The 25,372-nt window shown below is 41.1% G+C and overlaps 1 protein-coding gene across 1 annotated transcript; it reads right to left on the bottom strand.

Moving 5' to 3' along the window:
- Nucleotides 1–237: 237 nt before the first annotated feature.
- Nucleotides 238–24,092, bottom strand: col6a1 (collagen, type VI, alpha 1). Its single transcript, XM_061084502.1, has 35 exons — nt 23,810–24,092; nt 22,966–23,095; nt 22,213–22,413; nt 21,957–22,116; nt 18,197–18,310; nt 18,092–18,112; nt 17,678–17,698; nt 17,538–17,582; nt 17,363–17,416; nt 17,187–17,231; nt 16,185–16,211; nt 16,060–16,086; nt 15,895–15,939; nt 15,731–15,784; nt 15,125–15,187; nt 14,974–15,036; nt 14,833–14,886; nt 14,715–14,750; nt 14,553–14,615; nt 14,245–14,307; nt 12,724–12,786; nt 11,559–11,621; nt 11,371–11,421; nt 11,241–11,276; nt 10,975–11,037; nt 6,965–7,030; nt 4,696–4,731; nt 4,309–4,345; nt 4,076–4,084; nt 3,835–3,968; nt 3,328–3,428; nt 2,649–2,835; nt 2,391–2,562; nt 2,246–2,275; nt 238–2,108 (listed from the first exon to the last, which is right to left on the bottom strand). Exons 1-35 carry the CDS (start codon nt 23,892–23,894, stop codon nt 1,504–1,506), a joined length of 3,024 nt encoding a protein of 1,007 aa, XP_060940485.1. The 5' UTR covers nt 23,895–24,092; the 3' UTR covers nt 238–1,503.
- Between the last annotated feature and the right edge of the window lie 1,280 nt (nt 24,093–25,372).

Raw genomic sequence — 25,372 nt, forward strand, 5'->3', positions numbered from 1 at the left:
ACAAGAGCATGAATGAGAAGCAAAAGTCTCAGGTCAAAGTTCACCTAAGTTGAAGGCCAAGCAAAGCCACGCTGCGATTTGCCACAGGAAGCAATTCATAGAGTGAATCAAAGAAAGTAACTCAATGTCAAAGGGAGATCATTATGTACACATGAAAATGGAACTTAAACGGGTTTATAAAATGGAGATTTCAATGTGTTGATGCGTGTGAGTTTGGACAAAAGTGAATCGAGACAGTTTGGTGTAGCAACCTTTATTGAAGGAGCTCTTACAACACTACTGAGGCTATGTATCCTCAGGACAAATATCTTCTTTTACATCATGGGTAGAGGTTGATACACTGAGACTAATAGCACCACAGATAATAACAACAGTACAGCAGCCCTGGGCCGCTGATGACAACTTTTAAGGTCTAGAATTTACAGTTTAGAGGAACTAAATTGTGTGTGTGTGTTTGCGGGTGTGAGGGACTCGCAGCATCAGTCCATTTAGATTTGTTTTCCAGTCTACAACTATGACAGATGTTTTCCTACCTTACTGATTAAGTACTAAGATGTGTGTGTACGTGTGTGTGTGTTTGACAGAGGCTGATGTGTTGCACAGACAACTAAAGAACAGGTTTCTGTCATTCTCTCTTTTGAACCATTGACCCCTGCACAACTGTTTATAGAACAGTCGCCCGGGGCTACATATAAAAAAATCACCTCAGCACCAAACACCTATGTCACACACGCAGACACACACTCGAACAGACTCACACATGTTGAATCCAGCTGTTGCATCCTAATCACTACCTGGTTGAAGTTCTGATGGATTTTTTGTTTGTGTCTGCCTGATGTCACATCCGGTTTCCCCAGTCGTGACCCATGTCATGACGTTTCTAACTCATCTGTCCATAAGGTTCATGACAGCAAAACCCAAAATATAGCTGACATTTAGTTAGAGCAGTCACTCACCAAAGGATTTGTATCTTGAATTTTTTTACGTTCATTTGTGTTCTTAAGATGGAAAAGTGTGAGACTACACATCAGGCACCTCTTGAAAGAGTGGTATGAGCCACGAAAATAACTCCACATTAGACCCTAAACACAAGCCTTCAATTGGAAGGAGCTCCAGTCCTGGAGAGACCTCAGGACTGAAGTAATCCTTTATGGGACATTTTCACCCTGACCTTTACCTCCCAATAGTTCCCTTCAACTGTGTGTTGTCATGTCAACCTCTAAAACTCTTAAATCGTAGAATCACTAGGGTTATGGATAATTATTTAAACATAGATGGTTGAATTGGTACACGGCCTGAGATGGTCTTCACTGGAGGCTCAACTCAGGGTAAAAAAGTCCCATGGAGATTTGATGAAGACATTTCCATTTGTCTGCCACACAATCATTTGTCTTTGTGACATTTTTCTAGTACTTGAACACAGTGTAAAGTAAATGAGTGAGACTGATTATTCGTAATGGGACTAAAAATCTAATGTTGGTCCTGTTGTTTGGGGCACTGCATTTAGGGCATGGACACCCTGCGGGAGACGGTCTGGGCGAAGACACCCCGGAGCAGAGAGGGGTAATCTGGGACACGGATCATGTGGCGCTGGGCGTAGCTGATGTCGTCCAGCCGCCCCCTGCTTGCCAGTGTGCGCAAGTTGACTTCATTGACCTGGCTGCCAACAGCAATAACATAGAGCTCCAGCCCTGCGTCTGCCACCTCCTTGACACGCTTCTCCAGCTGAGGCCCGGTGATGGCCTGAGACCTGCCATCAGAGAACAGCACCAGCTTCTTGATGCCTCCCGATCCATCCCCACGGCCTTGTAAACTCCTAACAGCAAATTGCATGGCCTCTAAGAGATTGGTGCCATCACTTTGGTAGGCGGCCTCTTCAACTTTATGAGACAGCAGGGTGAAATTGTTGGTCAGCCCCTGCTCCATGCGGGCACTTCGGCTATACTGGGCCACAGCCACTCTGACAGTAGCACCCGCGTTTCTCTGTGCGGTCAGGAAACGATCGGCCAGGCGACGGACAAAGGTCTTGCTTGTCTCGAAGTTCTTCTGGCCCACACTGGCTGAGCTGTCCATCATCACCAAAATTTCAGCTGATTTAGCAAAAGTGACTGCAATATTCACACAAACAGACAACGATATATCAGTGTCTGCTGGTTAGTGACAGACAAGAGAGCTAACAAGGTGCAACACAGCCAAATAGCATTAATACATTTTCAATTCACTTGTTAAAGAAAAACAGACTTACTGGGACATTTGTAGTCTGGGCATTTCTTATCTGGATGAGGGAACAACAGACATTTAGTCAGTTTATTTTGGGGTGCTACAAACTATTCAGTTGATGCAAATTTCTGAGGATGTGCATTTGTGTGCAGATATGTGTGTGGGTTAACCTTGACAGATTCTGGATGTAAGGTTCTGCAAGAAAGTGTCATCTAGGAGCTCAGCAAAGTTATCCAGGACGAAAGAGAAGCCTGGTTTGGGGTCATTTTTACAAATCACAGATCCGAGCTGCTCACTGTTGGGCTGACGACCTGAGTAGTCCTTCACTCCTAAACCACCCACCTAGATGTTGAGGAAGGAGGTTCTTAGGTCAATTCAAGGGCGAAGGATGTGGCACTGTTATCCATAGTGTTTATCAAGTTACTCACCTGGATGTTTTTACCACAGAGTACGTTAAGGGGAACATTGTCCCTGGAAGTATCAGAGCGTCCGTCAGTGAGGACGAGAACAACTCGGTTCTCTGTCTTCATCAATTTGATTGTGTTGGTCAGAGCATAATCAAGGGCCTCGCCTGTGTATGTGGCCTCGGCCAGCCACTTCAATTCTCTCACCTTCCTGCGCACATACAGAGAGACATTGGATGTCACAATAATCGATTTTTTGGGAAAAGTCATGACATTGAAAACAAGCACGCCAACATACACAATAAGCTTAATTACAGCCTTATCTAGAATGAAAGAGAAACTTGTTGGGGAAAGAAATCAGCCTTAGATGTAGTGCTAAGCTAAGCTATTTTGGTTAGGTTGTCACGTGTGATATCTGTTTCTGGGTCTAAGATCTGGCATCAAGATGTCGCAGTGCTGTGTCCCGTCCTGTAATTGTGGATCTCAGATGGCGGGGTAGATTCATCTGATTATGAGCATCATGTATTTCTAAAAATTATGTCTTTGGAATTTGGAGAGGATTTAGCCTGAACTGAAACATTAACACCAAACCTGTGGCTATGCTGACTCATTATGAATCACCTTTATGCTAAACATTCAAAGAGCAAGCCACAGCAAAAGCATTGAGGCAGATGGGACTGTGACCGCATGCAAGTGAACTCACTGTTTAAATGTGGCGAGGCTGTTGGAGACGGTGGTAACAGCTTCTTGAGCGTCTGATCCACTGTACTGGACTACGCTCACCCTGGACTCGTTGCCTGTAAACTGGAAAGAAAAACAGTGCATGGTGACCATGTGTTTTGGTCTGTGCGTTATGTCCAAAACCACGTGTTTTCTTCTGTCAACATTTCTGCGTCCCCACCCATCCTGACTAATTATATCCAAACTGGAAGAAAAGAGTCACAAGACAGACATTAAAGTAAGTTCCAAAACCAGAGACAATCTCTCTCATTCACACTTTCTATTTTGAGGTCTGTTCTCAAGGAGAGAAGTTCCATAACATCTCAGAAAAATAGTTTTCGCAACATCATTGATATCAATTTGTGTAAATGACACCGTGCACAGGGTCAAACATGGGTTATCCTGCAGATGTCAGGCAAAGATATGGGATGAATATGGCGTAGTCAAATGTCAAGAACCAGAACAAATTCAGGGAAGGAATTTATTGTACCTTGACTTGCTGGTCTTTAACCAGTCTGTCTATGACTGTGATGATGAAGTCTTTGGCAAGAGCAAAGTTTGTGGAACCGATACTCTCTGAGCTGTCCACAATGAACGCCAGGTCCAGAGGTGCACACTTACACTCTAAAAGGAGAGAAATAAACAAATAAAATCACAAAGGATCAGATTAGCCATGGAGTAGAGTCAATAATTGTGATAATGAGTGTGTTGTAGATTAAGTTCAAACTTACCACAACAAGCTGCCAAGTGATTGGCAGAGGATGGGGAAAAAAATCACAAATCAAAGTTAATTGACTATACCAAAAAAAAGGAAGACATAATAAGAAGTCACCTACTTAAACCTCACATTCTTCTGGTTGCGATTACATGTTTGGCTAATCGCCCATCAAGAGGGCAAAGCGTTTAATGAAGGCTGCATGTGGCTTTATTTCTTTGTTTGTTAAAGCGTGAGTGTCTAACTTACAGCAGAGCTTCATGATGATATCCAGAATTTCACATTCCTGCAGAGAGAGGTGGAGAACGTTGGACCATTGCAAAGCTCTGGTAAATCACCTTACATAACTTTCAAAGACAACACAAAGCCCGGACCCAGACGGTTTCAAGCTGCTCCAAAAGAAAAAGAGATTATGACTGAGGTGATGATTTACTATGACGTCAGGTTGACGAGTGGCTATGGGCTTCAGTTCCAGGAAATTGCATTCGATTAAACATACAGTATCAGTTTCAGGTTCAAAACTAGCGCGACCTAAAGGGGGAATTTATTCTGCCGTGCATTAACTGGTTTGGGTCTGTGGCTCAAATGAGGGCAGGGGTTCAGATTAACAGACTGATTTAATTCATTTATACTCACATCAGTTCCTGGTGGTCCAGGAGGCCCAGAAGGTCCCTGAATGGAGAGAGAGAGAATGCATATGAGCAAAGGGAAACTGATTCATCTCCCTGATAGATGTGCATGTTTATCTTTTTGCGGAAATACTGGCCAAACAAAAGTTGATCTGGTCTGACTTCAGGGTGACTGACTCCTGGAGTCTTTTATTTTAACTGGGAAGACATGGTGACTCTTTGGAAAACTATTCCTCTTTTGACTGCAAACAAGAATCCCTCAGTCACAAAACCCACATCCACACCCACACATTCTGTGTTAGCCGCTATCTTTCTGCAACAACATGTGGATCCTCCAAAAGTTCATTGCCACAGCATTAAAGTTCTCTTTTGCTCAACTGCAGGAAAACCATCTGTTTTGGTTTAACAGACATTAAACTCAGTTTAAGAGCATTCTTTTCTTTGACTAAGACGCCAGTGTAGCTTGCATAAGAGAGAGGGAGAGAAAGAAAAGAAAGAAAGAGAGGGAGAAAAATAGAGGGATAGACGTTAATTGTAGACTGAGAGAAACTGTCCTGAGAATCATATGATGCAAAGTTTTCATAAAAAAATATGCAGCACAGATCTAAGACAGAGGAACAGAAAGAAGAGGTGAGGAGGAGAAAGAGGAGGAGGCGGAGGAGGAGGAGGAGGAGGAGGAGGAGGACGAGGAGGGGGGGGAGTTCGGATGTTGAGTTTGATTCTCAGAGAACAAGCCTTTATACACAAGTTATATTTAGATCCTCTCTCTGTTCATTTTTTCACACGATCCAATACCAAAAGCTTCACTTGCCAATTTGTGAATTACACCATCTTTCCTTCTTACACTGAGCCAAACACAGGGATGCCATTTTGTTAGGTCTTGGCATGTGGTTTGTTGTTATGATGAGTGGTAATCTAAGCTCAGTTACTGGATCTCTATGGGATCTGAAGCAACCTCTGCCCACAAGTAGTGAAATATACAGTGCTCAAGGTTTTCCTTGCCTAATCTGTTAAGGCGTTCGCACACTAGACACGTTTTTTTCCTACGATAATCTTTCAAGTTATTAGTTTTTTCAAACATGCGTCCAGTCATTACAATTTTTCACATCAGTGACTGACTTTTGCAGAGCGATATTGCAGCTTTTTTTTTTCAGACCAAGGCCATATTTTCACAAGGTTTCACTTCTGACGTGTACACATCTAACTAATCAGATAACCGTTGTTGACAAAGTCACATTGAAGTATAGTACAGTACAGTATAATAGAAGAAGAAAGACTTCCTCCTCAGTCTGGTAAAGTTTATTTGTCTTTTTATTCAACACATTTGTCTTTAGCCACTGCTCCCTGTTATTTTTGTCTTTAAAATGACATGTAGTCAGATTGAAGCTAGGTTCAAGCAACATGCAACTCAACTCAGGTTGGAGAGAATAAATTAACCAAATATGCACAGTTCGGAGTGTTGAAAAACCAAAACAGAATCTGCCTCAAATTATATAAAAAAAAAATATGATCTTGGTTCCAGCTGTTGCAGCAGTTCTCTCAGGAACATCCGGAAATATGGACTGAGGCTGATGTGGCACAGTTTATGCTTCTAAACCAAGCTGGGAATTTCTTTATTGTGTAACTAGGTATTTCATCTTTTTTCTTGTTATTTAGTAAAAGGAGCACCAAACCATCACCCCTTCATGTAGATTACATCTTTCTTTTTCCGAGATGCAATTTCCTTTCTATGCTCTATTAACAAATAAATCGAGATTGATTTTTAAGCTAAATCTTATCGCCCTTTATGTGAATAGTCAGGCACATTGAAATTCTGCACCAAACTATTCACTATTTCGTGCTGTTTATTCGTATTGATGGGCAAAGGCCTGTAAAATATTAGTTTGGTGATTTTCCTTTTCTTTTCTTCTTCTTATCATCAACAAATCCACCAAAAAGACCAAAGTCGACAATGAATTGATTTGCAGCCAAATAGTGAGCCACAACAGCATAGTAAGTAACATGTTCCCTCATTACCAAGAACAAAAGGACGTTGTGGTTTAATCTATTTCATGTCCTGGTGCCGCAAAAACTACTGGCAGGGGTTTCTTTACATTCTTTTCATACAGAATGTGAGCTGCAGCACATTCGGTGTCTTAGCTTGCTTACATCTGGAGACAAGCCTTTAACACACACACACACACACACACATACATAGACACGCACGCATACAGACACACGCATACATACATACACACGCACTCATGCACATACACACACACACACGGTACTCTTACCGGATTGCCCTCAGGTCCTCTGTGACCTTTGGCCCCTTTGGATCCTGGAGGTCCTGGTTGGTTGTTCTGTTAAAAGAGAAAATGACATGGAGATTAAGAGAGGGGGCCACGCCTGTATACAATTTTCTTCTTAAATAAATGGATACACTTTTTGAAACTACAGGAGAAACAAATGTGTTAGTTATACATATGACAGAAAAAAAAAAATATATATATATTCTGATTTGCATTGATGCTGCAGTGTTTTGGGCAACATTACAGTTTCTGCAGCTATGGAATTTGGAATACTAGACAACAAATGACACAGAAGTCTAGTCTGGATGATAGGTTAGAGAAAACTTATTAAAATATAAAAATCGACATCAAATTTGAGGAGGTTACCAACTAGCATCTACAGTTAGAAACAAATTGCCTTAATATGGAGCCTTGATATACTCCCATTGGAAATAATATGACATTGTGAATTACACAGAAGCAAGAATAAGATGGTAATCAGGCTTTCAAATGAATTAAAGGTGAGCTTGAGAGGAGAATAAGAATAGAATAATAATGTAAAAAATATAATTTTCATTTAGTTACTTTCCAAATTACTTTGCAAATAAACAGTGATCTGTTTGGTCTTTTTTTCAGCTCATCCAAGAAAAAACATTTGGAAAAGTCGTCTTTTCAACACTATGAAAACTTTTACTCTGGATTTCACACTTATTTATTTGTATTTTTACTTATAAAATGTCACTCAATATCCTGCTGTATTTCATCCCACTCAACACATATACATTTTTGAAGGGGTATTGCCAACATGTAAAGCCATTCAGTGGAAAGACTCTAAACCCATTTCAAATCTTAATAGTTACCAGATCTGACTCTTTTCTGTCCAGCTATCTGCCACATCAATGCAGCTGCAGGAACAGAGAGCAGCTACAGCCCCTGCAGCTGCTCCTCTGTGACCTGCTGCTGATCACAGTGAGATTATAGCTCAGACCACAACTATGGAAAATGAAGTGCTGTAACACTGTAAATCAATTTAGGAGAATTATCTCATCTTTAAGGTCCTTGTTCCCACAGATACTGTGTCACACTTTTAACTAATATGGGCAGTTTGGTTTGAGGAAGACTGTCGGCAGCTTTGGAGAATTTCAGAAGTAATGCAAACGGACACATTCAGGACTTGGTTTTTAAATGCATGTATTCTCTTCATCTCTTCATAAGAATGTCAGAGGTCCCTTGCTAGTGTTAGGAATGCACTGAAAATGAAACTTCAAGGGTGTATTAACTAGATACTAACATGAGTCTACAAAGTCAGGTATCCAAAGTACATTCTAAGTACATTCTGCATTGTACACTCCACTGTGCACATTTAAAGTGTTTCTTGTGCAGAGAAACATTCTCTATTTCAATTTTCCATTATTAATAATAGCCACCTGGCTTTTATAGGGAATTGGCATTGGCACTCTGATTGGTTTATTGCATGTCACGCCCAAAAAACACCCATGATTGATTAAGAGAAGTACAGAGAAGTACAACGTTTGTGAACCATGCGCCTGGTAAAATTACCTTTTTTTCCGCTGTTAAACTAACAAAGTTGGATGGATATGGACGTAAATGCATTTTCTCCATGCACTTTATACCATGTGCCAATTTCATTCAAGTAGAGCCCAATGTCTTAAACTACTAATTCAAATTATTTGACCAACTTTAACCTGCTCCAAGTTTATTCTGATTTGTTGTCTCATAATTCTTTTTTTTTTTTACAGTCAGACAGAATTGGATGCAGTGAGGACACAAATCCTAAAAATAAATCTTTCTCTGACATTTCAGTTGGAAGCTGAGGAGAAGATCTACACTTCTGCTGCTCAACTACGTGGAAGATAGAATAGAGTGGGAGAGAGAGCGAAGGTAATGTCAACCATACACACACACGCATTCACACGCACGCAGGCACAGACACACAGAGTTACAAACACACACGTTTCCAATTACTGCACACTCAACATCGAACCCTAGGATGTAAAAAACCTGGGTCATATCATCCACACACACACACACACACACACACAAACACACACAAACACACACACACACACACACACACATACACATTATATTCGCACATGTGATGACCTTGATGTCACAGCGTCTCATTTCACATCGCAGCCAAAGGTCAGAGTCGAACCTTGTAACTGTGTGTATTATCATTCTTAAGTATGTTAGTTAACAAGTCAAACACCATTATCTTCTCTGACACACAGATGTGTTCCCCAATGCCCCTCTGGCCAGAGAGAGACAGGACAGGTGTAAACACACATGTCTGCACAGTGTGACATTTTCAAACAATTTGAATTAGACATCCAGTTGTTCAAAAATCAAAATGAGGCGAGTTTTATTCTCTGAAAACGTTGTTAACCAGTTTAATTTCTTGTGAACTTGAGCCAAACTGATTCCACTGAACTGTCCAAAAATAGTGAACGGCTCAGAGTGAAAGCTGTGGAAACAAACAAGCGACTGTTCTGAGAGAAAAAAATATGACAAGAGATGAGGGATACATGGAATGTAATGGATTCACTTTTTCCATAGAGATCCATTAAATATGGCTTTGTGTATTTTTGTTTAAGGCTTGGTTATGGACAATGAAACAGCAGCCGATGAAGGATGAACAATGATATCATGTTTAAAGCTGAAGTTAAGAACAATTTCGGGCTATTTGCTTTTTCAGTTACTTGCCAAGCATTAGATATATATCTCTCAGCTAAATACGAGGCTATAGCTAGCAGCAGGTTAGCTTAGCATTGTACAAAAACTGGGCACAACCTGACAAACCTAGACTGGCCCCCTATAAAGTCTATCAAATTTAATCAGTGCAACATTTTTAATATAAAAAAGAAGAATTGCGGTTTTATGGAGATGTTTTTGACAAACTATGTCTGTAGTTCGGCCAATGTGACTGCTGCTGCCAGCCAGGAGAATAGTCTGGCACCTACAGTCACTCACATAAAACTGCTGCTTGCGTAATACTCTTTTTCCAAGGATTATTGAGACATAAATTAAATATGTTAGCTCTAAAGGTGTTAGTTGGCTGAATATAATATTTTTAGTTTTAGTCCATTTTCCTGCCAACCCACTTCCCAAATACTACCCCAAGTGTGCAGACTGATTAAGGCTTGGTGTTGATTATTTATATTTCACTAAAAGAACCAGTCTTTGAAAAAGTCACAAAAAAGTTTCTCTTACAAGTTTAAAATCAAGGTTTAGGTTTCCAAAACAGTTTCTTCAAAAATGATGCAACACCTTTTCAGTTTGGGATATGGCAGCACACATCTGTAGAATCAGCTCAGGTTCAGGTTTCAGTCATGAAACGCAAATAATTTTAACATAAACACGACCAAGTTGAACCGGGGGTTAAAGAATTAGAGTTGGCACGCTGCACGGACACAGTACTGTCGCCACACACACACGCACGCAAGCAAGCACACACACACGCACGCAAGCACGCACGCACGCACGCACACAAACATACACACACACACATACGGACACATTCACTCATGGACACATTAAAAGAGAGAGTAATGCAGTTCCTTCATCGCTGTACTCATTTCCTGGTATCCTTGACAACGACATATACACAGCTGCATCACATCACAGCCCTCTTCCCGAGTAACACACACACACACGCACACACACCCACACACACACACACAAAATGTGTTCAGATCTACTCAAGAAAGCATTTCCAGCTGCAGAACAGAAGGAGAGTGTGAGAGCATGGATAAAAAAAAAAAAGAGCAGTAAAGCATGTGAGGGTCTAACACCGAAAAACAAAATGAAAGACAGAATTTAAAAGTAGAAACATATGATTATTTTTTACATCAAGTACAAAGACCATAAAAAAATGAAATATGTAAATGTGCAAATAAAACGAGACACGTGATTCACATCCTGTCTGCGCTGTCTGCCAAGAACGGAGTGAGGAAAAGATAAAATGAGAGGAGCAACTCAAAATGGAGACTCACATCGGGGCCTGGGTCTCCGGACTCTCCGTCATCTCCTTTGGGTCCAGGGGTTCCTTTGCCACCCTGAAGGTCACACAGAAAATGTGAGGAGTCATGAGGGAATATGAGCTTGGTTTTAATTAACTTATAGCAAGAAAACTTATATTCAGTCCTGATGTTACACTTAAGTACCAGTACTAAACAGGCCCATATTCAGTGTCTGATCTTTACTTATAGTTCATTAACAGCTTGATTCCTAAGTTTAAGGAAATTTTAAGATGACCTACCGGCTCACCAGCATCTCCGCGAGGCCCAGGATAACCCTAAAAGAGACAAACATTTTCAACATGTAAAATCGTAAATGTATCATACATGACCTACAGACCTACAGACCATTAACTAACTACCACCACACACCTGGAAACCAGGACAACCTGCAGTGCCATTTCCTGCGACACCATCTTCTCCCTGAAACAAAGAAAGAGAGACACTTAGAGATCCAATCGCACAAACACACACATGCAAACCTCATGACAGGGCTTATGATGGATGACACACATCTGTCTCTCTTCTCCTCAGTTCCCTTCTCTGTCTCCCACACTCACCCTCTCCCCCAGCTGGCCTCTGTCTCCCGGAGCTCCTTTGATTCCTCTCGGTCCTTTGGGTCCCTTGAAGACAAAAAGAAAGATAAGATTAGAAACATATGACATATTACACAACATGTGTTGTCAAAGTAGCATGTGTGTGTGTGTGTGTGTGTGTGTGTGTCTGTGTCGTGTGTGGGAATAAAAACTCTAAACTGAATTCTAAATGTTGCAAACTGACTTTTAACTCCTTACGCAATACTACACTGCATAAGCCAATTAAATATGTTGTAGTAATGATTGCTTATTCTTTTATTATACATGGATAATGATGATAATAGGTTTTTGACTGTGACTCATGCACAAAACTTTACTTTTGTATTCACTATGGAGCTAAATCGGTGGGTTTCAGGTTAAATTGCTTTATAGTTTTAAGTCCCCTAAAGGCCATAATTATATCATTTTGCAGCATTATTACCACCACTGCCTCACAATCAGGGCAGACGCACATTATGAATCCGGTATCCTTGTACTGTTCTGTGTTACCCCGCTACATGTCCTCTTGCACCCCCCCCCCGCTGACCTGCGCCCACTTCACACATTAACAATTAACACCATCACCTATTAGAAGTTATATGGATAAGTACAGTACTGAAGTTTACAAAAAGACGTGACGTGCACAGTCAGGACATCAGGGTTAGAGTGACCGGATTCATGATCCGACTTCAAATAAACGTGATCGTTTTTGTTTGTGTGAAGACCGACGGAGACGGGCAGACACACAAACACACACTCCCACACTCTTGCAGACAGAAGAGATGTTCTTTCCCCCGATTATGACGCAATGCAGTGTTTGAACTTTATTGTTGCAGAAGAAGCAACACCCCATGTATCCATGAACATAAATATGAATTCAGCAGGTTATTTATAAACGTCAGTTCTAAGTGTGAGTGATTAGAAAAGAGGAGAGGAACAGTGTCCCTTTTTCTATAATAAACAAACATTTATTAATAATGATAGAACTAATAAATATCTAGGAGTACATAAGAAAATGGTATTTAATATAGTGGTATTATTCATGAAAAGTTTAATAATCCAACCTTGAACTGCTTCCTCAGGACAGTTTGATTGACAGTGACCAGACAAGCCACCAATCATTAACTTGTGGGTTTGCTGTTGGACTCACCTCAGGTCCAGGGGCGCCTTCATCTCCTCTGTAGCCAGGAGATCCGGCCCTGCCAGACTCACCCTGCAAAACAGTGATGACGTTAATTAAAGTTTCTTCATTGACTGAATCCTCCGCTGTCAATGTGATGGCTAAGATTTGATGATCTGAAGTGATTCTCATTGTGTTAAAGTAATTATTTTCAAGTATTTATAGCAATCTTCCATCTAAAATGTAAAATGCTGATTCAGTAAAAAAAATAGTGTCCACAAAGTACTGCAACTAGCATAATGACACTTATCAGCGGCTGCTTAGAGTATTTCATCTCACACAGTTAGTAAAAGATAAATGCAAAACCCCAACATTTAAGAATAATGGCTAGATCGGCTCTATTGTAGTGATGTTGCCTCGCTCAAAACAAAGAGTGGACACAGAAGGTTTAACTGTTAGAAGTGGAAGTAATCTCAGGAAAAAAGCAATTATGCATCTCTTTTAAACATCCAATTGTGCCTGATTTACACAATATATCTTGTGAATTTGACCTATGATCTGAATTTTTATATAGAATTGCTGCCAAGTCCTGACAACAGCTGGACCCAGCTGCTACATGTAGAAGCTCAGTCCGACGGTCACTCTTTGCACACTGCTGAAACAGAACAAATCTCATTAATGTATTGTTGGCTATGGTCAAAGTAAAGGAGCTCTTGTGAGAATGTTTTTTCTGTTTTGTCTGAGGGTTAATGTTTCTTTGTTTCCTGTTTTTGAGCACAACCAGGCTTAATCACAGCCGGACCTGTCTATGTCCTGGATGGACCGAGCTGAGCCTGGCACAGCAATAAAGAAAGAGTTAACGTTTGCAAAAGTTTCAAAGATAGTTTGAAAAATTGCGGGCAAATTGCAATTAAGCGCTATTTTTTAATGGCAGTAAAAGCATGACAGCAAACGATGTGTAGTTTATAAGTGCATGTGAGGATACAGTTTTTCCTGAGTGTATGAGGTCGACCCAACAAGTCACTTATTCCATGTTTTCTGTACTATTCAGTTCTGATGAGGAACGGAGGCCCAGTCGAGAGCACAAAAGAGCCATTGAAACCACTGACATCACGGAGGTTACCACAACTAACGCTTGTAACGTATTATTATTATTACAGTGCTCGGAGCCTTATTAAGAAAAACCCTACTGAGGCTTTGGCTGCAGCGAACGGAGAGAATAACTGAGTCAGAGGGGAAAGAGTGAGTGTCGATGTTCCCATGTGAGGTAAAAAAAATGAGAATAAGAGAGGAGAGGGGAGCTGGAGCATTTGGGAGTGGGCGTAATTCTGGGGCACGGGCCAGGTTCGCCTCTGCTCACTGTGCTACCCCTCAAAATGAAGTATGGATGCAGCGTGCACGTTACCTCTCCGACTGGAAAAAAGGATGCTGCCAGAGAGAAAAGTGGGTGGGTCGTTTTCATGGCTGTCTTGAAACAGGAAGCCGTAGCTCCTGTTTGTACCTATTTAAATTTGTGTGTGTTATATTTAAATTTGTGTGTGTGTGTCTTACAGGGTCTCCGTTAGGGCCAGTTGAGCCCTCCCTTCCCTGCTCTCCACGGGGTCCTGGCTCCCCCTGGAAAGAAGAACACCAAAGGTTTCAGGCGACAAAAAGTCCAACAACAGACAGAGCAGCGCACACAGAGCTCAGTAAGAGCCGAGAGAAAAAACAATCGTATGGGTTCCATTAAGAACAGTGTGGTTGCAGTCTAGTCAGTACGAGTGCCAAACTGCTTTTCCCATGAATTTCTAAGGAAGGGAACAGAAATTAGAAAGACCACAGACTCTTCCTCCCTCCTCATCATCAGTATCATCACTTACAGCTTCTCCTCTAGTCCCTCTGTTTCCACGGGAACCTTGCTCCCCCTTCTCTCCGACTTGTCCCTACAAGACATTTTAAAGATGTAAATGTATACTTTGGCAGCTCTCACACACAAACAAATTCATTTAAAGTCAATATTAATTCATTTCTTCCATACTTACTCTCTCGCCGCGTGTTCCATCCGTTCCAGGCGCGCCCTGAAACACACCAGATATTAGATGGGTCATGAAAGGTCACAAGGCTGATTTTTTGATGTTGTCAGGTAGAATAATTGCTTACATCATCTCCACGCTCTCCTTTGTCCCCATCAGCTCCGCGAGGGCCCTGGTCACCCTGTCACAATACAGAGATAGAAAACTGGAGTCATATCTCTTCTCAGCTGCCCGTCATTTTCCTCTGTTTGTCTTTGCACTGATTTACCTGAGCTCCCAGAGGTCCATAGTTTCCAGGCCTTCCTGATTCGCCGTCTTTTCCACCATCTCCCTGAAATAAGCACAAAAGGTCTGATCACACAGCACAAAAGGCAGATTCTAACAATCATTGACAGTGCAAAGATTTTCCTTAATCTTACCTTTCCTCCTTTCTGTCCGTACGGACCGGGGTCTCCCTTTGGTCCTGGCTCTCCTTGCAGACCCTGCAAACATAAAACACAGAAACAGCTTTGGTGCACGATCGCAACCAGCTGAAGCCCAACACTCCATCTCAGAGGTCGCTGCGCATGTATGCTCATGTATGCGAGTGTGTTTGTTTACAGTGTGACTATAGGGCTTCATCTAAACAACCTGACAGCAGAGAATGTAAACGAACTGGTGATTAAAGAGCCAGAGCCTCAGTCTGTCTGCCTCACCGCAACTTTGGCAAATGACTTATGTGTAAACAATGAAGACGAGCCCGAGGCAGATACAGAAGTGACTCGTCTGAGTGTGCTGAGGTGTTCAAGAGAGAAATCAGGACACAAAATTAGAATGTGAGTTTGTTTCCTAACACCTGTAGCTCTGAATTACTGTATATTTGCAGCCCTTAAACCTGATGTCAATTTGTGTAAACATCTAATGACTGGTTTCCATCTGGAGTTTTACTGTCGACACTGTGTGACGGTGTGAGTGTCACTCCTGTCTCAGACAAAATGCAAGACCATAACAGTGGGATTATCCTCTGTTTGAGATACATGACTCACGTCTGATCCGGGAGATCCTTTACAGCCGGCAAGACCAGGGAAACCAGCTTCACCCTGAGGACGAAAGTCACAGGAACATGGAAGATAATGAAACTCATTAACTTTACCAAAGAAAGACTGATAGCAAGAGCTGCACTGATCAGATGTTGAGGTTTGTTACTCACCTTGCGTCCATCTACTCCATCATTTCCCCTATGACCTTTGTCTCCCTGAGAAGAAAAATCAAAAACAGAAGCAGAATGAATGAGGATAAAAGTGATGGAAGAAGAAATGAACCATTCATTTGAAAGAGTATCCATCTGAGGATCCGCTGATCAGGAAGAGCTCACCTTGTAGCCTTTGTTTCCTCTATCACCCTGCAACAAACACAGACCACATTAGTGAATCATGAATCATACAGGACCCAACATTTACTGAATCTTTGAGTAAATATTTGAGTTTGATGTGTTCGTACCTTCCATCCTATGGAACCGCGGTCTCCCTGTTAACAGAAATACACACATTATTACCATCATCAGAATAAATAGCATGGTGGTGACTGATAAGGTGAGTACAGTCTGACAAAGAGTCCGTGATCATCATGAGATAAACAACATCAAATAATCAGAAATACATTCAGAGTGACCAGACCTTGGAGACATAAATCAATTGGACTCTTAAATGTCTGGCTAATAAATATGTGAAGCTAAAAAAAAACTTTTTTCAAATTTGTGGCACAGTGGAGGATGGAGACATGGCAGCTGCATAGAACTGCTTCTTGCCGGGATGGCGTCAAATGCTTAAATTCACACAATAGGTTTTCTATCGCTCATTGACATGAAGTGTGGATGAAGTGACCTTGTGGGTCAATAGACATTTTTTAAGTGGGCACTCTAGTTTCAGTTTGTGACCTAGGGGAGATAGGGAGGGAGTGTGGGTAAGGTTCATTCTTTCCACTGAAACCTGAGATTGTAGTTATTGTTTCATGCAATACCTACGATCATTCACACAAAAAAATCCTGCCAAATAAACTTAAATTGGCTAATAATAAAAATATGTAGTTACATTGCCACGTTGTTGCATTTTTCTGGGTTGTGGGGGTTGGGTAATTAGCAATATACAATCATTTGTGAAAATTCTGCATACTTCATATTATGATCAATGTGAAACACCTGTCAGTACACATTTGCTTGTCTATAAGATAGGATGCATGACACAGGTATGATAAATCAAAGACACTGTTCCCCTGCAGGTTAAGTGCCGACCATGTCAGTCCATTCACCTGGCTGGATAAATTCAGTGCGATATCCCCATTAAATCCCACTGTGACATGATATAATTATGTTGTATCATCTGTTACTCGCAGCTTCATGATAGATGCAACTGCTAAATCTCCTTAGCATACAATGATTCATTCATGATTCTATCCTTTCAGATATGTACCCCATGATGTGTTAGTGGTAGAAGTGCACGTTACCTTCTCTCCATTGTAACCGGGAGGACCAGAATCTCCGTAGTTACCCTGTAACACAACAGAAGAGTTCAGCATTATCGTGAGGTTGTGCTCCATGATAAATCCGAGCAGATATGGTGACTGTTGTGTATTTCTTTGTGTTTGTGTTGTGTATGAGGCTAATTGTGGAAATCACTTACCTTCGCACCAATATCTCCTTTCTCTCCTGGCATTCCTGGTCTACCTGTTTCTCCCTTTTGAGAAAATAAAGGAAACAAGAGTTTATTAATTGAGTTTTCAATATTTACCTGTGTAACAGAATGCACTGACTGTTTTGAGTTTCTGACATCAAATGCATTCAAATGATAATCACACCTTTCCGCCAAGAGGTCCGGCTGGTCCTTTGACCCCTCCTTTAGCCTGCATACAAAACAGAGCAGACACAACCAATGACCCGATTTCTGATTGCTCCGAGAATGGTTTGAATTTGCATAGATGTAGTAGGGCATACTTACATTGCAGTCAAAAGAGCAACACTAGAAAAAAAATAGAAAAGAAAGATTATTAACGCAGAAAATTGTCTTTATCTTGGAAATCAAAGAAGGAAACATGAGACGATCCTGTTTTCTGAGACAGTGGAGTCTTCTGAACCTAACAGCAGAAAGATGACAGTAGGGATAATTCCACAAGACTAATATTTAACTTCAAACTGCAATAATTTCATGGGAGATTCGGACGCAGCAAGAGTCCTGAACGTCACAGCACTTTTAATTTGTTTAAGTGATAATTTCAGCTTCCTGTGACTTGTAAAAAAAAAATCCATAATTTTTATGTTCGCACAATTACTGTGGACATTCTACTATATATTCAACAGCAGTAAGCAAACAAACATGAAAATATTTCCTTAGAAACATGTGAAAATCACATACCACATCCTCTGTCTTGTTTGTCTGAAAAGAAGGAAAGAAAATAAAGGTTACTTTAAAATAAAAACACAATAATTCTGTCCACAAGAGAGAAGAGAATATACATACAATCATATCGATGATGGTTCGAATGGTTTCCATCTTGGTGGATCTGGAGTCGTCTGCAGCGGTGAAGTTCTGTCTGTAGTCCTGGTCTGTGGCGATGATTGACAGCCTGGTTTCCTGGTGGATCACAAAACATACTATCAGCTACTGGCCTAAAAGTAGCACCTACACCAACACGTTTATGTTTTCAGATTGTTAAAACTGATCTCTAAAAGCTTTATCCTGTGACAGATTTCTTTGTAGGTTCTCACTTAGCTTCAGCCAATGTTGTCACTAGTCCTGTTTGTGTTAGATATAACGGACTATTTATAGTTAGATTTCCACATAGAACATCAAGAACAGTGATTGTTTAGTTGCTCTCTGAGCATCAGACTAAAATTTAGATCACCTCCTTTTTTTCCCTCAGTTCAGACATAAGCAACAATCATTAAATGTGTTCAAATATTGTATTATTTTCAATGACTGTAACAATACTTTAATCTTTAAATCAAGTTTTATTTTGGAAAGTGAAGGTTTTTCACTTAATTTCTACCTCCCCTCACTTCACATCACTGCACTTGACTTTACTCAATTAATTCAATGCTGCCTCACTTCACTGCACTTTACATAACTACGTTTTCCTTTGCTTACTTAATTTAATGTTACCTCACTTCACTACATTACACTTCACAGAGCTACATTTCCCGTTACTTACTTCATTTAATGTCAACTCACTTCACACTGCACTTTACATAATCGCACTTCAATTTACTTTATTTATTTATCGCCTCACTGCACTTCACCACACATGGCTGTCCTTCAGGGAACTGCAACTCACAGGGCAGTTTGACATTTGGTTTAGTTCAATATATATATATATATATTAGAGCTGTCAAACGATTAAAATATTTAATCGTGATTAATCGCATTTTGTCATAGTTAACTCGCGATTAATCGCAATTAATCGCAAATTTGTATCTATTCTGAATGTTCCTTCATTTATTATTTTTCCATAATTTTACTTTCGTTTTAATGCTCTTATCAACATGGAAAAGTGGATTGGCTTGCTTTATGCAAATGTTTTATATTATTGAAAAACAACATTGCCAAACAGGGCGGTACAAAATAAAATTATAAAGTGCACATTTCAGGTTAACAAGGACTCTCCCTATAGTGCAGTTAAACCATGGCTTAATATTTTCTTTTTTTCAAGTTTGCTGTGAACATAGCAGTCAGTCCTCTTATTTCAGAAACAATGAACCATAACAGTTAGGTTACCAATAAAAGGTAAGCCTACTACTTCTTTGCTTTAAGCTAGCTACTCAAACAGACAAGCAACAAATAACAAACAAACAAAATACACAGGCAGGTGTCGGCCTACTTTGAAATAAATGAAACACACAACTTTGTAGGGCTATTTGAGTCCTCCCCTTATTTGTGGAAAATGTATGAAATAAGAAGTACCCTATTTTTAAATAAATAAAAACATATAGCTGCAGCCTAATAGTGTAACGGACTGGGTTTATGTTTATGTTTGGTTTTGACGTATGCTCAGTAAAACACTGTTGAAGGAGCGCTCTGATGTCTGACGGTCATGAAGGGGTCTGGGTGGGACATGTGACTGTTTTAACCAATAGGATGGGGGGATCGGGGATCAATGAGGAAGTGAAGTGTTGATGTCTGCGAGAGACGGAGTAACAGCGAGAGGTGCACATGTTCGTGTAGAGGAAAATACCAGTTACTAAACCACGAAGAAGTTCCGTGTCCTGTGGGACGCTACAATAGCTTTAAAATATATATTTTAGGTGGCGAAATATTAAAACAAAAAGCGAGAGCAGGTCAGACTGGAGGCGAACACAGATACTGAAGCTGCAGCTGCAGCTCTGCTTTAACTCGAGTTAAAACAATTGACGGCGTTAAAATGGGTTTGCGTTAACGCCGTTAATAACGCGTTAAACTGACAGCCCTAATATATATATACTGCTAAATACATTTCAAAGTTTGGCTGAAGCAAATAATAGGTTGTCAGGGGGCTGAGTTATTTGAAATGCCTTTGTGTTTCGGAAATTTGAAATAGATTTTTACACATGACTTTGTACAACATCTTTTACATTCAGGTTAAATGTGTCCACTGTCCAGCCACTCTGGACAATTAACACAAGTAGACAACAGATAATGTAATATGTATATACAAATCTTAAAAGTTTCTAATAACTTCATATGTCAACTTTGATGGCAAAATGAAATAATAATAACCTCATCTGAACATCCTAAGGTTTTATTTATGAAGAGTTAATTTTCCCATACAGCAAAGCAACTTCCGCCATACTGTGTAGGTTATGGTTTGGTCGCATTTGATTGCGCCTAGAAAAGTCCATCAACTGTCATTAAATTCTGATTTCTGATTCATGCATGAAAGTATATGACATCACCATACCCTTGTCAAAAGAAAAACAAAGACAGAACTCTGTCTGCAAAAAACTCACAACTGTATGACCAAGTTCATGTTCAGTTAACTCGATTAATTATTTTATCTCGCATTAAAGGGACTCTTACCTTTGTTGCATTTGAGAATTACAGCACATTCAAATCATCCCGCCTTCCTCCAATGCCCCACCCCCTCGTTCCCATCCGCGCTGTTTTTTTGAAGAAACTTTATTTACAAGCAGACTTACAAGCTACTGCCTCCGCGCACGCACGTGAGTTTTTGTTTACCAAAGCAATGGATTCGGTAAGTTATATACATTTACATTCACATGCCTTGATGACGCGGGCCCGAATGCGCCACAAGAAGCAGACGGAAAACCTGCATGTCCATGCAGCAAACATACAGGTCTGTCGGCCAATAAGGTCCTTCGGTCCGAAGAATTTTATTGGTTGAAGTTTTCACTAAATATTATGAGAGTGAAATAATTGTTTGTTTTTACTCCTGGTGGGTCTGTCTTGCATTTTAGAGTGTCATTACCTTATTAATACCAATTTAACCTTCTCCAAAAAAAGTGTAAAAATGCAACAAAGGTAAGAGTCCCTTTAACTCAGGTTTGATTATTTATTGTTTTATTGTGAAAGTCAGGCTTTTATTTTGTGAAAGTCTGTTGCTGACTGCTGCGGAACAGGAAAAAAGAAAATAATTGGCGGATAAACAACCATGGATAAGGGTGCAGAGCTTTTACATGGCCATTTTCATTTTAAAGTTCTTCCAGACGGCGGAGTCGACAGAACCAAAGTTATTTGTAGCCACTGCCAAGGTGAAATTTCTTATCACCGGAGTACTTCCAGTCTAAAATATCACCTAAATGCAAAACACACAGTTGATATCAGCAAATCACTCAACGAAACAGCTTCGGCAGACTACGTTAGACGCAGGGAGGAGTATACATTTTTCATAACGAAAAGGATAACATTAATGCCCTGGCAGTGGCATTGACCTTTAATTTTGTATTTGCTTTGATAACATTGTTAAGTTGAGATTTACACTGAATATTTTATTTAACTGCTACTGTATTAAATGCTGATGTTAAAAGTGTTTGCACAACAAATGTTATGGCACTTTCGTTCATATAGCAGAACATTGAAAATAAAATTGCGCTATACACTACTTTTTAATCGTTGCCCAGCCCTAGTAGGAACCCATTAATCATTTTCAGAAAGTGATTGATAAAAGCAGGTCTTATCATTTAATGTTTACAGGAATTGTGCATGTAGTTGTGCTGGTTAATCTGAGGTTAGGGGCCGAGGGTATGTGGGTCCTCATGAGGGTAGAATCAAAGGTGCAAGTTTTTACCTCCTGGTCAGGTGAGATGGCGACAGCGAACACTTTGACTCCATGTTGCTTGGCTTCATTAGCCGCCTCCTGCACGCCTCCACACGGCTCTTTGTACCCAGTGATGGGATGACCATCAGTCACCACCACAATGTACTTGTTGTCGTAGTGGTGGGAGCCCCTGAATGCAGGAACACACACAAAAAAACACTTGACGATGATATCTGTGCTCTCGTCATTTAATCTGCCAAAATGTACCATTTTGTGTTATTATTACTCAACGAGCAGCTCAGCCAGGCCTCTCTTGATGGCACAGTCGGTGTACGTGCCCTTGCCGATGTATTTGATGGTGTCGATGTCGTTCTTCAAGGCCTGACGATGCGTGGCCAATTCACTCAGCTCTCGCACGATGACGACTTCGTCACTGTAGTGCAGCGCTCCTGAGTTCCAAGTCAGGACTCGGTCACATCGGTGGCGCCTGGACACATAGAAGTATTAAGTACAGTCAACACATTAATACAACATTACTATGCAACATGGCCCCATCTAAGGTACTATGGTACATGTAGTTGTAATGTCAGAGGCAAATACTACTTAATACACTTTCACTCCAGTACAATTGACAGTTGCAGTTACTAAATACTTTGTAAATTAAGGTTTAACACATAGCAGCTGTGATGTGTTGCTGTACAGGGAGTACCTTTAACCGGGGTACATTTGTATTTCGCTGATCATATTTGTAATTTGTATTAACTTTACACCAGGCTGAAAAATACTGTTTAAATGTCATAGTCATCATCAGTGATGTCCCAGAATGCACCTGGACAATAGGAATGGAGGTGTTATCATTTAACTAATTGATTGAATAATTGCCGACTTTGAAATGGAGTAGCTTTGGGTTGGTTTTATGCAATTAACTTTAATGGTTAAGGTTATGGTCTTTATGCCAAAAAGGATCTTCACATTTAGAAGAGTAAAAACTTGTGTGTGTGTGTGTGTGTGTGTGTGTGTGTGTGTGTTTATGTCTTACATTTCCTGGAGTTGATCTATGAAGTCCTTGGTGAAACTCTTGATCTGGTCGATATAATAGTTGGGAGGTTTCTGTCTGAGCGCAACACTCTCAGACGTGTCCAACACGAAGTAAAGATCCACCGGACAGTCTGCTCACAGAGGAAACACACAAAGATGGCTGTCAACAAAATTCATTGATCAATTTAAATCTCTTTTCTCTTCAAGAACCAGTGAATCCAAAATGGGTGCACATCCGTCTACCCATCAACTCAAGTGACGTCAGCATGGGTGTCACTGCTGTAGTACTGTAGTATTGGAGGCCTACAGGCCCACAGCACCCTACAGTTACAGTGGGTGTCATAGGTTCGCTCTACCTGATCCATCCTCACACATGTAGGTTTATGACAATTGCAGGACTGTACACTGTTAGGTTGCATATACACTTGAACTGTAACATCACCTTAGTGGGGATGCATGACTGCCATTTCATAAGCTGCTTTGATTCTTCTCCACATGAATTTTTGGCATCCACACCGTTGTTTTTTCTTCTGCATCACACCCAGAGACTATTCTATACTCAGGTTCATTAGGAAAAACCACAGGACAGACCCTGGGCCTGCTCAGGGTGGGCTAGGCTACTGTCATCATCACATCATACCTGATCCTAATGCTGCGGCTCTGCTGCTGATTTGCAACTATGCAACCCAAAGACAACGAACATCTGGATGCGCTCTTGCATTAAACATCACTACAGTATATTCAAGCACACACAGATCCCCTTACGGGCAAAGAAATGACATGAACACCACATGCTAGAAACAAAAAACACACTTAAAGGTACATTAGAGGTGAAGCAAACTTACCCGAAAACCTGTTTCTTTGGTTATTCGTCTGCGCTCCAGCCAGGAGGACGCAGAGCAGCGCAAGGAGCACCCTGAGAGTCTCCATGATCAAACTGAGATTAAAACGGAGAACTCAACGATACACAGCAGAGCCAACCAGTTCCCCCCGACAACACGAACACACCGGACCCCCCTAAAGTCCGCTCCTTCTTAAAAAAAAACTTTTTGTCGATTCCAGCTTCTCCGTCGCAGTTTCTCCGAGGCGAGACCCAGAGCGCGCAGAGGAGGACCAGAGCGCGCGGTGCTGAGGGGAGGGAGGGAAGGAGGGAGGGAGGGGGAGGGAGGGAGGGAGGGAGGAGGAGGAAGAGGAAAAGCTCACGCGCATTCTCTGAGATGGTGAGCAGGAATACTACACGGGAGCGCGCACGGACCTGGAGTTTACACAAAACCCAAGATATGTTTGCTTCCTTAAAAGGGCTCCAAGGGAGAGAGGAAGAGGGGAACAACAGGAATAAACAAGCCTGAGAGTAAATGAGTCCCCGACATGAACAGATGATGTTTGTCTCTTTGCAGGAGAGAGTACATGCACAAAGGATCTCGACTGTGTTTTAATAATTTCAGAAAATGTCTGCAGAAACCAGAAAAAAGCTACTTGTGTGTCATTTTCACAGTTGTATCTCAATTTTTCCATGTAGACAATTAAGCAATGAAAATAGATTCTAACTGGAGTAATTCCATCAGGCCTAATGAAAAGCAGCTGAGGCAACTCTTGTATCCTCTTTCTTTTCTGTAGAAAATCGCTTTTCTGTGGAATTTCAATACATCTGGACCACTTCTGTGTTCAGACGTGAACATAAAAGAGGAGGGGAAGGGGGGAGGAAGAGGAGGTGGAGGGGGTCTTCACTCCCCTCTCCTCAGGAAGAGACACAGTGCCATCTACTGCTCCTTGTGTGCAGCTCTTGGAGAGGCCTTCGGGAAAAGGAGTTGTCTGGAAGTTTGTGCGAGGCAGGGAGGTGCACTATTCTGGCAAAGTATAAATGGGGGTGGATGTTTCTGCAGGCTGCTGTGGACATGTGCTCCTGGCTGTAGGGAAGCTCTGGGCCTGGACTCAGAGTTTCCAGTGAGATCACTGTTTCAGTGTTGGAGAGAGGGAGGAGGGATGAGGAGGGGGTACATCTGGTAATGATCTCTGTTTATTAGCAGGCTCTCATAGTAAATCTGTTGGCTTATTGGCAGCTGTGCGGGTGTGTTAAATCTAGAAACATGCATTCTGCAAGATGTCTCAATAGCAACCTTAATCACAAATACATTGCTCCATACTCCATTGAAGTCGTATGGGATTCCATCAGGAGACGCAGCTGGAGGTGTTTTCAGGTTCACCACTAAGTTTTACTGCAGTGGACTTTTTTACAGCTTTTTACATCGTGTAGGCAGGTGGGCCTGAGATCACTGAGAAGTTAGATTCTTTCAGCCTGAGGAGACACAGACACAGGTCATGTCCTTGACAACTTAAAACAGATCTCGACGACAAGAGAACAGCAGTAACCCAGACTGTCTCTACAACAGAGGGGTTCTGCATAATGT

The sequence above is a fragment of the Limanda limanda genome, chromosome 13 (assembly GCF_963576545.1).
Source record: "Limanda limanda chromosome 13, fLimLim1.1, whole genome shotgun sequence".
NCBI classification, from domain to species: Eukaryota; Metazoa; Chordata; class Actinopteri; order Pleuronectiformes; family Pleuronectidae; genus Limanda; species Limanda limanda.